Source organism: Podarcis pityusensis (genome assembly GCF_964106645.2).
Source record: "Podarcis pityusensis genome assembly, chromosome: 3".
NCBI classification, from domain to species: Eukaryota; Metazoa; Chordata; class Lepidosauria; order Squamata; family Lacertidae; genus Podarcis; species Podarcis pityusensis.
Window position 1 is genome coordinate 107,038,330 of NC_138026.1, and position 13,679 is coordinate 107,052,008.

A 13,679-nucleotide genomic window follows, 5' to 3' on the forward strand; every position below is an offset into this window, starting at 1 on the left:
CTCCATTCTTAAGGAAATCAGCCCTGAGTGCTCACTTGAAGGCCAGATCCTGAAGCTGAGGCTCCAATATTTTGGCCACCTCATGAGAAGAGAAGACTCCCTGGAAAAGACCCTGATGTTGGGAAAGATGGAGGGCACAAGGAGAAGGGGACGACAGAGGACGAGATGGTTGGACGGTGTTCTCGAAACTACCAGCATGAGTTTGACCAAACTGCGGGAGGCAGTGGAAGACAGGAGTGCCTGGCGTGCTCTGGTCCATGGGGTCACGAAGAGTCGGACACGACTAAATGACTAAACAACAAGTCAGGTCATGCATCTGTAGCATTGACCAGAGGAGGAATGACTGCTGGGAGGAGTGCAGAGAGGAGAAATGCCATGGTGCATCTGCAGCAGCAAAACCGGACGCCTTCATCTGCCCTGGCTGCAACAAAACATGCCTATCTTGCAGCGGGCCTCAACAGCCAAAGCAGGCACTGCAACAGTGCAACATTTTGACTTCACCCTCAAAAGTGCACTCCTCCACTGTGTCCCGAGACAGATAGATGCCAGCAACAGCCAAAAATAGCCTGCTCACCAGTTGACACCTGCCTTACCTCTGAAGGCACCTGGAGATGAATGTCAGCAGAAGACATTAACAGGATAAAGCTTCTCGGTTGGCCAGGCTTGACATAAATACCAAAAGAGTTTGGCTTGTTGCCCTTGCTTGATCAACAGTGCTGCATTTTCTGCCAGCTGTTCTTTACCCATCTCGGGCAGTTCACCTTAGGGGTCCTAGGTGAGAGAAAAGCTCCACGTTCTGGATTTGGGTACAGATGTTACAGCAACGGTGGATTCTACTGTGTGAACTTGGGTCTAATTTCAAATTTACTGCCCAATGTAATTTTCTGAAAAGCTTTGGTCATCCCGATTTCAGATGCTGGTTCAGAGAAAGAAAGAGAGAGAGAGAGAGAGAGAGCGTGCAAGAAACTTCCTCTCACATCTTATTCTGTTTCTGTAGTCCTGCCAGGTCTCTGGCTTTAAATCTCTAGAGTGGTTGTGTAACACTCAACAGCCGTGGCAGCCTTCAAACTTTCAATGAACCTGTTGTCCTTTCCCCCGTTAATTATTATCACAAAAATAAAGAATTGTATTGTTGTCTATGGCTGCTGTGTTTTTACAGTACTTCCTGTATTTCAATCCATAAGCCTCTGAAGAGTTATGTAAATTGAAAGCCCAGCTACTGAGATCTTTGGAGTGTGACATGTTACTTTGCAAAACATATCTGGGTCTTGGCTCGGCTTTCTGGGTCTTTCCAAAAGGGAGCTTGATGTTGCAAACAGGTCATTCAGATATCACAAATGGGTTGCTGGCAACTAGTTTAACCCCCCCCCCCAAAAAAAAACCCTTCTTGATTTTTTGTGGAAGGGGTAAATCTGAGTTAAATGGGGTGGGGGGAATATGGGCTGGAATTTTGATACCAACAATATTGTGTGGACACTCCAAAAGGTTTGCATACATGACTACCGATCCCACAATAAACATCCATCTGGTAGCACCCTCTTTTCCTTTTTTTTTATTAAAAAAAATCTACACATCGTAATTAGGGTTGAAAGGATCAGTCAATGAACATGTGATAAAGATTTGCTGGATGAAAATGAATGCATTGATCATATTTTAAGTGTTGCTGTACACTTTGCAAATGTACTGATGCCATGGTAGTAAACAGCATGTTAAGCCTTTTGGTAAACTGGGTCTCATTAGGCAGAGTTAGACAGGATGCATGTGGTGGCAGATGGAGATGGGGTAATATTAAAGGATACCAACTTGTCAACGACAGCCCCTCTGAATGCTCATTTGAGGTTCCTCTTCCTTTCCATAGAACCTATTGGCAGAGCCACATACCGGTATTCAGAGCACATATTCAGAGCATGTGACTCCCACAAAGAATCCCTGGAACTGTAGTTTGCCCCCCCCCCACAGCTAAAATTCACACCACCCTTATCAAACTATAGTTCCCAGCCATGTGCTTTAAATGAGTGTTGGATGTGCTTTACATGTGTGCTGTGGGTCCTCCCTATGCCAATGCCATTTTTTCCTTAGACAGGAACATAATCTTTCTGCTACTGGCTAAGGCAGTCTCCTGCAACATGGAAGTCCTCCAACTCCCATCAGCCCCAGCCATAATGGCCAATGCTCAGGGATGATGGGAGCTGTAGTTCAATAACAGCAACGGAGGGCGACGGATTCCACACCCTTGACTTAGGGGAAAGCACTGTAATAAAAGTATTACAGTGATCTTTGTAAGATTCCTCCGCTTGATGTGGAGAGCAGCAGCTGCTGCTAGAAACAGATAGCGTTCATGTGGAAAGTTTCCACAACGTGCGGAAAAATTATGAGGAGAGGGCTGCTGTTATGGGAGCAGTGTAGGCAAGGCACCACACGTAGGCTGTTTTAAGAAATTCCTGCATGTTGAAAATAGCATGCAGGCTAGACCCAGACAACATGGGGAGCCGGCTTGGCATAATGGTTAGAGTGCTGGACTAGGATGTGTGAGAGCAGGGTTCAAATCCCCACTCACGAAGTTTGCTGGGTGACCGTGAGCCACTCACTGTCTTTCAGCTTAATCACAGAATCGTAGAATTGTAGAGTTGGAAGGGAACCTGAGGATCATCTATCCCAACCCCTTGGAATGCAGGAATCTCAACTAAACCATACAACAGATGGCCATCCAACCTCTGCTTAAAAACCTCAAAGGGTTGTTGAGAGAGCGAAATGGGAAAGGGAAGAACCATCTATACACCACTTTGAGCTCCTTGGAGAAAAGGTGGGATATAAACATAATAATACATAAAATGAATGGGAAGAGACAAAGAGTGTTCATTTTCTAAGTGAGGGATAAATTCTTGTGTTTTAGATGCAGGGCTCCAGTATCTTCCTCAATTTCCACTTCAATCCCTGACTTTGAGGTGTCATCAAGCAGTCATTAGGAGCTGTGGAGCAATGGGTACTCTGAGCACACACAACTCTATTTCTCCATAACCCCTGAATCAGGAGAGGCTGTGAAATATCCGGCTCAGTGTCTGAATGCAGTGGTGGACTGGATGAGGGCTTGGATCCTGGTGAGACAGGGGCTCTTTGGGTAGGTGGTCCTCATGTCCTGGAGATAGGAAAGTTATCTGCTGCAGATGCACTCCCTCTTAAGGAGCAAGTGCGTATCTTGAGGGTAAAGTAAAGGTAAAGGGACCCCTGACCATTAGGTCCAGTCGTGACCGACTCTGGGGTTGCGGCACTTATCTCACTTTATTGGCCGAGGGAGCCGGCGTACAGCTTCCGGGTCATGTGGCCAGCATGACTAAGCCGCTTCTGGAGAACCAGAGCAGCGCACGGAAACAGCGTTTACCTTCCCGCCGGAGCGGTACCTATTTATCTACTTGCACTTTGATGTGCTTTCGAACTGCTAGGTTGGCAGGAACAGGGACCGAGCAACGGGAGCTCACCCCGTTGTGGGGATTCGAACCACTGACCTTCTGATCGGCAGGTCCTAGGCTATGTGGTTTAACCCAGAGCGCCACCTGCATCCCTATATCTTGGGGGTACTTCTAAATAAATCGTTGTCATTAGGTGCCCAACTGTCCTCTGTGGCTAGGAATGTCTTTTACCAGCTTTGTTGGGTTAGCCGGCTAGAGCCATTCCTGGACAGGGATAGCTTGACCGATGTAGTTCATGCTTTGGTCACCTTGAGGCTGGATTACTGCAATGAGCTCTACGTGGGGCTGTCTTTGGGCCTGGTGATGCAACTCCAGCTGGTGCAGAATGCTGAGGGCATCTGGCACCATGTGATGTCCTTGTTGAAACTTATGCCCCCTGAACAACTTAGGCCCCAGGGTTCCTTAGGGACTGCCTGAACCCTTATATCCCAGATCAATCACTGAGACCATCTGCAGGGCTGTTGTTAGTTGTTATTTTGAGTTGGGGAGGCTCCTTTGACAGCAACAAGAAACCGAGCCTTTGGTGTCATCCGGCCAGCTTTGTGGAATGCTCTGCCAACAGAATTTCAACAGGCACCTTCTGTTTCAACTTTTTAAACGCCTGATGAAAAGTTCTACATTCCATTAGGCTCATGTGGGCCATTAAGAACACATCTTTCCACAGCAGAGAGCTGAGCTCTGATTTTAAAATGGTTTTTATTGTATGGTTTTATGTATAGCTGTTGTAGACGAGTCCGGTATTTTTTGATGAACAGCAGCATATTAATAAAGAGATAGATATATTTCTGTTGGTTGAAAATGAGGTAGTTGTAAATAGTAATCAAAGAATAAGAAGCAAGAAGCAAAATAGTATTGAACTGATACCTGAACAGTCTCAAGAAGCAAAGACAGTCAGAATGGACTAAGGACTATGGTGACCTTCATGGTACCCGATCCCTAGCAACATAGATTTTAAGTCACGGCGTGAAAACAATTTTTTTTTTACTGCATTCTTCCTCCCAAAGCAATCAACATCATGAGAACTGAATGAATCTCCTCATATATAAATGAACAGATTATTCAGGGAATTGGCTTTCTCAATCTATCTTAATTCATGCTCTCAGCTGGGCATTATTAGCAGCTGGAAAATATCCCACAAACAGCTGCCAGTTGAGATGCACTTTTAGTATCTTCTTTCTGCGCTTGGTTTCCACCAATGTCATCAGTTTTAGAAAGTTACCCAGCCTCTTTCCCCTCCTCCGACTAGGTCGTCTGCAGCGTGTCCCCTTTCTAAATATATCTGGCACAATCTAGACCAAGTTAAACACTTCTAAATGCCTCACTAATTTCAGCAGGATAAATTTAAGCACATGCTATAGGTCTGCAGTTGGAATCAGTACGATATTAACAGTGCTTGATGTTGTCTGGAGTGTGTAGTGATATTTTTAAAGACAGTAATTTCAGATAGCATAATGCAGTGCTTGCCCCTTCTTGGAAGAAGGAACTCTGAACCCAGGCAAATTATCTGGGGGGCAGGGAAATAAACAGACGTACAGTAGACACAGGCGGGGGATGAAAATGAGAGGGGAGACTCTCAGGAAACTTGCTTTTGTGAGTTAACATAAGGCCATGCAGAGAAATACAGAAGATAACAAAAGATATATGTTAGAGCTTTGATGTCTTTCCCAGTGTTGTTCATTATAGCCAGGATCCAATAAATCATGAAAACAATTTCACGGGCTCAGGGATGAGGAATCTGTGGTCTTCCACTTACTGTTGGACTCCAACTCCCATCAGCTCCAGCCACCATGGCCAATAGTCAGGGATTATGCAGTTGTAGTTCAACAATGGGAGAACCAGAGATTCTTCACCCATGCACTAGCTCATGAGTACTTTGGACAACTGCCCCCACGACAAATCACTTTTGAAATGGAGACGAAGTTCAAAAGCAAATTGCAATATTGCATTGTAGACCTCTGGTGAATGGGGGGAAAGTCAGAAAAATTCCCATTGGGATCATGCAAGAGATAACTCTTTGGATTGCAGGCTATGTATTTTTGAAAGTAAGCAAAGGAACTGCGCACGCACAACATTCAAAGTTCATTTTGGATCTTGATAGGGTATTAAATGTGCTGCTGTACTTTCAATGTCTTTAGTAAACCATTCAAACCAAGACGGCCGTAGTCAAAATAACTTCCCAATCTTTCTTTGGTCATTGTTCTTCAGTACAGCCAAGCAAATACATGCAAGATTGAAAAAAGCACTCTATAACCAGTAGTGTATCTTTTAATTTTTAATATTTGTTCCTAATTTATCAGTGGCTGTCTTTCTGAATTAGCACAAACACATTCTCACAGAGAGCATTCTCTTTTCAAAGAGCACAGCACTGGAAGACATTTCTCCCATTTCAAAGCTGAAGTAACAATTTTCATGTGTGAAAGTGACAGTGAAGCTCTTATCACATTCCTTGTGATAATATTTTCTCTGTAAAACAATTTTCTCCCAACACATCCCAAAAGATAGGTCCACAAGACCAAAGTAAAAAATATGGATTTGAGTTTAATATTCTCTCTTAAAAAATATACATGGCATATGTTGTGAACCCTGTATAGCTATTTATCTGGAACAAGTTCTTTGCTTTTATAATCAGGATTACTGTATAGGAATAAATTTATCAAGGGACCCACTGATAATGCTTTGATTATTTGAAGGAGATTGCTTCAAGCAAATGGCAGAAATTGACAGCAAATCTGCTGATAGCTGAGAAAAATATTGAAGGGAAGGGAGATCCGATGCAGTTGGTTCCTTGAATGGAAGCCCCTTCCATTCACAGAATTAGATCCCTCCTATTAAATGCACGATATTGGAAGAAGAGCAACAAACCCCCAGAAACTAATGAATGGGTTCAAAAGATCTGGGGTGGTGCCAAAACTATGAAGCTGGCATCTGCTCAGGCAGAGGAAATCTGGACAATTCCCAAGCAATATGGCAACCTATTACACTAAATGCAAAATGGCATTAACAGGGTTTTTATGTTATGATTTTGCAACTTTATTTCTCCTCAAAGAGCCAATATCCTCCTGTCAGGAATCTGTAGCAACTTCAGAGCTCTGTGTTGAGCACAGACTGAACTCTCTCCCACCCCACCTTGTCCTGTACCCAAGCTGAGGCTTGCCACACAACAGAGGGGGAAAGTTAGGACTTGCCTGGTGCAAAAGGAAACCCAGGTCCTGTTAACCTTAAATGTACTTAAGTAAAGAGTAGCAATTGATGTCTTTACTTTGCTGTTCAAGGCTGCAATCCTATCCCCACTTGTCCGAGAATAAGCCCCATTGAATTCAAGGTGAATATAGGTAGAGGTACAATTAAAAACAAAACAGAAGCTTCCACCATCAGAGGCTTTGTGGGAAAAGGAAACAAAAAAATGACTCGCTTCACTCAAAGTGATGGTGAGGATTCCTTTTTCTGCATCAAAATGGCATCCTCAGTGAATGACAGTTAAACTGTTGGTAAGTAGGCATAAGATTGCAGGCTGCACTCCTGTAGTTACTCACCTGGGAATAAGCCCCACTGAACGCAATGGGCCTTAATTTTGAGTGGTCATGTATATAGGATTGTGCAGCAAATTACTTTGATCACCACTGTACCCTATAATGTCTTTTTAAAAATAAAGTTGGAGTTCTAGCCTGCCATGAGCTGGAAGCCTCTCCACCTCTTTCCTAACACCCTACTATGCTTAAAAAACAGGTCAGACTTTGGTTATTGATGGGGGGGGGAACCAAATGCACTCTGTGCATGTTCAGAGGCCCCCACTCCTTTCAACTCTCACATCTTTCCACTACTGGGCCGCAGTCACGGCAAACAAGACCAGTGGCTGAGCTCGTAGGGGCCCAAAGATGAAAGGAAGAAACAAATAATCCGTAACCTACCGACTTTTCCGCGCGGGATGCATGCGCAACGGCTTTAGGACCCGGGAGGCGTCGTTTTGCCTACGGCGGCGACAGCCAGCAGAAGAGCCGAGGTGAGCGGGAAACGGCCGGAGCGATCGCGCAGGCGCCTTGTCGGTTGACGGGGGGAGGGGGAGGAGAGAAGAGAGAGAAGCAGGAGGGAGAGCAAGCCGCGCGCGCGGGCAGATCATGCCGGCGCTAGGACCACCTCGGCGGGCTCGGCGCGGGCGCCGATAAAGGGCTCGCGGCGGCGTTTGACGTCACGGGGAGTTAATTTTAAACCTGGACAAGATGGCGGAAGGGGACGCGGCTCGGTTCGGGCAGCGAGTAGCGCTGCCCCGGCTACAGCCGGACTTGGCAGGTAAACCGGGCGCCTGCCTGGGGTCTGGAAGGCGCGGCGACGAGAGAGGGAAGAGCGCGGAGCCTCGCCGCTCTGGGCGGGGGGCCGGGGCCTAGGGCTCCCCCGCTGCCTCCCCGTCCCCCGGTCTCTCTCTCTCTCTCTCGCTCCCGTAACGGCTGCGGGCGGGACTGGCTTCCCTCACAGGGGCGCAGCGTGGCGGGAGGACGAGCCGAGGGGCGTGGGGGGGGGGGAGAACAGAGCGCGACGGGAGCGGTCCCTCGGCCTTTCCCCGCTCCCCGGCTCCGGCCAGGCCGCGGCACCGTCTGTGCTGGTCTGGGGGAAGCGGGGTGGGTGCCGTAAGGCCTCCTGCTCCTCGGGGGAGGTCGGTGGGTGGTTGGGCAGCCGCCTTGCCCCCAGGAGGGCGTTGGCATCTGCTGGCGGGGCTGAGGAAGGGGAGTCCGTGGGTCTATTAGGCGGGCCAGGGAGGAGGCGGGTGACACAGCGTGGCTGGTGCGTGGAGGGGAAAGAGCTGTAGGATCTCTCGTGGATTAGGAATCGCTACGACAGGCCCGACTCTTCTCCCCCACCCCCTTAGAGAAGAGAGAATGTGTGTGTGTCTGTGTCTTAAGACACACACACACACACACACACGCACACACACACAGCAATGCCTCGGAGGCATGTTGTGTTGCAAGCTCTGGCGGGTGTACAGAGCCGGGTGGAAAGAGCCAGTGCCCCACGTGGTAGAGGCTAGCTGGTCTGCGGGGCATGGGAGTTTGTGGCCTCCTTCCCGAATGCTTCTGGAGCAAAGTGGAGAATTTGCTCATGAGAAGGTGTCTTATACCAAGTCAAGCCCCTGAACCTTTTAGCTCCGTGTTGTCTTCACCAGACTTCAGGTTTTTGTGGAGCTGCTGCTGCTGCTTCTTTACTGGACTCCTGAGATCCACCATATGGAGCCAAGGACAAAATAGGAGGTGGTGGGGTCAGCCTGCTCCCAGAGTTAATGAGCATACTTGATTCATGCTCAGTCCAGGGATTTGTTTTCAGAACTAGAACTGAGCTCACAGTTCAGATGCACAAATATTTGCTCTTGGTTTTCCTCCCAAGCTTTATTCAGCTTGGCTGCCTGATTTAGAGAAGGAGAGAATATAAACAACCAGGAGCTGGAATTCTTGCTGATATCCTGTTATTCACTTCAGTTTATATTCTGCCCACTTCTGGTCTACACTTACTGGCAGCTATGCTCCAGAGCATAAGACTCCCAAAACATGAGTCTCTCTCAGCTCTACCTGGAAATGTCAGGTTTGAATCTTGCAGGTTCTACATTCAGAACATATGCTCAGCTATTATCTGTGCCCCTCCTTCATGACTTCAAGGTTGAATAAGTGAATAGTTTGGTTATGTGGATCACATAACTCAGTCTTTTGAGGTATGATGTTAGACTTTTTTCAGTGTCTACTTCAGTGATATGGGGAAATGTGTAGATCACAACATTGTTAGACTGTAGAGCTAAGGTATATCAAATGTTAAGTTCTATATGCAAAATATGGCATACTGGAGATTTTCAGTTGCTAGTGTTAGGAGGAAAGGTACTGTAGCTGAGCTTCACAGGTGTAAAGTACTAACTTCATGACTGAATGGGGAGATCTGTTTCTGGCTGGTGCTTGGGAGCTGTGATTGGTAGTTTTGGATGCAGTGTTGCATGGAGAAATGTCTGATTGCAATGTTCACAGCTTGTATACTGTGACCTACTTCTTAACAAAAGTACCGTAATTTCTCTTCTTTCACTCCTGCTTTTCCTACCATGGAAAAGAATCTCAGTTATGCTGTTGTATACAGCTAGTTCATGCAACTTGCCCAAACTAGCATTTGCATGTCTTTGGTGCATCTGAAAAGTTGTGTGGGGCAGGGGGAGAAATATGAAATCAAACTGATAACCAGAGACCTTATTTTCCCCTCTAATGTGGTCCAAATTGGCAAATGCCCAAGAAGTCTTGCTTTTGTGTACATCATGTGATAAACTTGTATGCAGGTTTGTTGCCAAACCACTAGGGGGATTTGCTTGTATAATGCTTGTTCCACTTATTTCCATAAATAAACCTGGCAAATGATAGTGCTTTGACACCATTATGTGTGTAACTTAGAAATATTTAAATAAAGTCTCTCTTCAGGGGAAATTCTGTTCTGTTAGAAAGCTAATGGAAACAAATCTGTTAAATAATTGGTGGCATCTATAGTAGCTGGCTTATTTTAACACTTAAAGCTAAGCATGAAACTGAATCAACCCCTTTTCTGGAAAAGTTTTTTTTCTTACAAACTTTTCTAAAAGTGTATGCAGTTTACCCAAAATAAAGCCTTTGGAAGTCTTAGTGTATGAACATATTCAGAGCTACAGGTATGTGTGTACATTCTGTAACAAGTGCCACACAGGTAAAAAAGCAAATTCAAGGGCTTGGAAGGGTAAGTAAGGTGTGACTGTAGACTTATGGAGAGCTTACATGAGTAAGCATCTCTGGAGCGCAGTAGAAATGCTTCTGAATAAATTGAATTCCACACTTGAGGCCAGGAATCTGTTTGGCAATCACATCGTGGAAGGGCATGAAGTGAAACCTCTTCCAATGGCAAAGTTTTCTGGCACATGCAAAATGAGGGGGCCATTGTCACTTGACTGGTTCAGTACTTTAGAGGCATGTGGAAGTGGTGAGAAGTGTATGCAGCTTTAAAGTTTCAAATGTAAAGCTAACCCTTTATTTCCTCCTGCTTCTTCTGCATGTGCCAGATGACACTGAATGGAGGTTTATTGCAAAATTTAGTGAAAACATGTTGGTTCCCTGGTAAAACATGTATAGGCACATACTGTACTACATATTTGTTCATCTTGGGTACCTAGCATTCTAAGACTTTATCCCAACATACTAGTGTTGTCACCAGGCAAAATGTCTAGTGTTGTATACCTCTAGCAATCTTGCTTAAAGTTGCTGGATGGGTTCATCATGTCACAATTAAAGTTGCTGGATGGGTTCATCATGTCATGGTTTATGGGTTCATCATGTCACAATTAATAGCGAAAATGTTTTGAGATAGAATTTTAAACTAACTTTTGTGCCCATTAGTTTCTATTAAATTTAATTTTAAACTAGTTCCTAAGTGGTATATCTGCACTACAGTTGTGACTTCCTGTAACATCCATACACTTAAAGTTCTAACCTTCATTTGTGAGCATATCACCTAGTTTTTAATTAAAAATGAAACAAAAACTTATTCCTTGTTTACAGCAGTAAAAAGCATCAAACTTGCTTTCTAAAGCTGCTGCTTGAAGCCATTCAGAGTTATTTGGGTGGCTTGTTAAAGGGTTCTTCTGGAATGAAGGGCATCAGAAATCTTGCATTCACAGTGCTTGTAATTGAGCTGTACGGGTTGGGGCCTTACACAAGATGTGAATGCGTTTACTTCTCTCTAATGACGTAATCTCAAGTGTTGGCAAACTAACAACTTCTGATGAGGGTGTACCAGCAGGTGTCAGCTGTGTGTTACAGAACCCTTGCATGAGGGGTACAAATGTCGGTTAACTCTTCACTGCTAAACTTTTAGCTGTAACTCTTTGCTACCATGTACTGGTAGACTTGTAAATTCTCTTTTCTCTCCCCTCCCCATATTGGGCAGGAGTCACCTAATAAACCCTATCAGCGAAAGCCCTGCGCAAGGGCTTCTGCTTGCGCAGCAGGACTTTCCCAGCCCACTGTCCCCCCCAAATTGGCTCTAGGTTGGTTGGGAGAGCCCCCCACGACTGAGGGAGAGGAGGCTCATTCTACCTGGCAAACTGATAAGCTTGTGCAGGTGGAACATTTTTATAGCATGACTTGAATTCTACTCATTAACTTGTTTACAGATACATCTTCTAGCAATGGGAATAGTAATTGACAGATAATCCAGTTGCTTGTCTGGTTCATATATAACTCTAAAGTCAGGCTTCTCCAGTCTGGTGTCTGTCAGATGTCTTGCATCAGCCCCAGCCAACATGGCTGATGATCAGGGATGATGAAGTTGTGGTCCAAAGCATCTAGATTCTGGAGGGCGTCACATTAGATATCACTGGTTTAGTGTTATATCAGGTGTTGGGAACCTTAGGCACAGGAGCCAAATACAGCCCTCCAGGCCTCTCTATCTGGCCTTTCATTATGCCTTCAGGTGCTTTGTGTGACTTGACTGTGCCTTTGAATTATAATGCTGGATGGAGAGACATGTAGAAACCTGACGTTTGTGTGAAGGGAATATAACAAGCAGGGATAGGGAATCTCTGATTGTGTGGATGTTGTTGGACTTCACCTTGTGGCATGGCCAGTGGTCACGGATTGTGGGTGCTGTAGTCCAGCAGCATCTAGAACAGCTCCAGCCAGCAGGGATAATGGGAGTTGTAGTTCAAAACATCTGGAATGCACCATGTTGGCTATTCCTGATTTAGAGTTCCTTATCCTAGTGCAAAGAAAAAAGGCACATCAGTTGCTGTACTCACTTATCCTGGTCCTGCCCACTGCTTGTCTGTAGCCCTTGGAAGGTTGCCCCAAAGAAAGCATGATAATTGGGCTGAAAAAGGCTTCCCATCTCGGTGCTACATGGACCAGCTTCAGTAAACTCCATGTCAAGCATACACATGTGCACACATACACACCTCCTCTAATGCAGCCAGGATGAGGACTACTTTTCAGAGGTACATTCAGTCTCAAAAAAAACAACTTGGCTTAGCATTGCATGTGAATCAACAATCCTGGTTTTAAACAATCAGTAGTTGCTAAATGAGCAAACATCGAAACATGGGTTATGAAGCTGTCTTGTTTACCTAACCATTGCTTTAAAGCAAGATTCTTGCTTTGCATATAATTCTAAACTGAGATTCTTTGAAATTAAAAGTAAATATCAGCAGGGAAAAGATGGAGCATATTAGTTTCGACATTTCACTTGATCCCGCTGAATCTGCTAAACTATGATTTAGTGCTTTTGTCAGTAGGAAAGCTAATCATAGTTTAGGTTACAGTCTGGTTTTGGATGAGGCTGCACTACCCTTGAAGTTTGGGAATGCACCTGGACTCAGCTTTTCTCTTTGGCTATGGACACACTAGTGCTACTAGTGTTACTTTACCACTGATCTCTGGATAACCAGTTTTCATGCTGATCTTAATAGCATGAGAGGCAAAATAGAACCTGAAGACACTTCATATGACAGTGGCCATCTTCAGTCCCAGCACCACTCACCTCATCACTCCTTCCCAACTAGGACAGTCACAAAGTCATGCCCCTACCCTATCCTATCCTGGCCAGGCTATCCAGAATAATGCCACAGGCAACATTAACAGCCATTGAGAGGTCCAGCAGAACCAGCAGTTACTGGTGTAGGTAATCTACCAGAGATTCAGGGAATAGGCTCTCTTTATACCCGGTCACCAGTACAGGTAACAACTGTTTTGCACGGGGAGTGCGTTCCTGTCCCCCGTGCACTTTGCCAGAGCACATGTAAGCCCACAATGCCTCCTTTTTCAGTCACTTCCCGTTGCGGCGATGGGAGCATGCATTCTTTTAATGCATGCAAAACGGGAGTTGCCTGTACAGACAAATTCATGGTGCTGCTGTGATGGCCAGGTTCTACTAACACTGTTGGAGACAATATGCATCTGAATACCAGTTGGTGGAAAGAGTGCCATTTGGAAAGAGTGCCAGTTGGTGGAAAGAATGGAGAGAGTGCCGTTTTACCTGAGCCCTGATTGTGGCCTTTCTTTAGGCTTTTGAATGGCCACTGTGAGAACAGGATGCTGGACTAGATGGACCTCTGGCCTGATGCAGCAGGGGTCTTCTTTTCCACCCATTCCTTTTAAAAAAAATGTTTTCCATTAATTTTTATTAAATTATATGCAAGCAACATGTAACAAAACACTATAAATTTTCTTTATGAAC

The 13,679-nt window shown here is 45.3% G+C and overlaps 1 protein-coding gene and 1 long non-coding RNA gene across 4 annotated transcripts in view; one reads left to right on the forward strand and one right to left on the reverse strand.

Moving 5' to 3' along the window:
- The window catches only part of LOC308474707, a 33,652-nt gene extending 26,135 nt beyond the window's left edge, over window positions 1-7,517 (reverse strand). The window contains exon 1 of the long non-coding RNA XR_013984876.1: window positions 7,376-7,517. This is a non-coding gene — a long non-coding RNA (uncharacterized lncRNA). The remainder of the gene's footprint in view (window positions 1-7,375) is intronic.
- Window positions 7,518-7,550: 33 nt separating this feature from the next.
- The window catches only part of ATL2 (atlastin GTPase 2), a 28,736-nt gene continuing 22,607 nt past the window's right edge, over window positions 7,551-13,679 (forward strand). For 2 of the 3 annotated variants that reach the window (XM_081001019.1, XM_081001020.1), the window contains exon 1: window positions 7,551-7,754. In XM_081001019.1, coding sequence (XP_080857145.1) covers window positions 7,685-7,754 — 70 coding nt within the window. In that variant the 5' untranslated portion in view covers window positions 7,551-7,684. The remainder of the gene's footprint in view (window positions 7,755-13,679) is intronic. The other variant, XM_081001021.1, reaches the window with a different exon arrangement.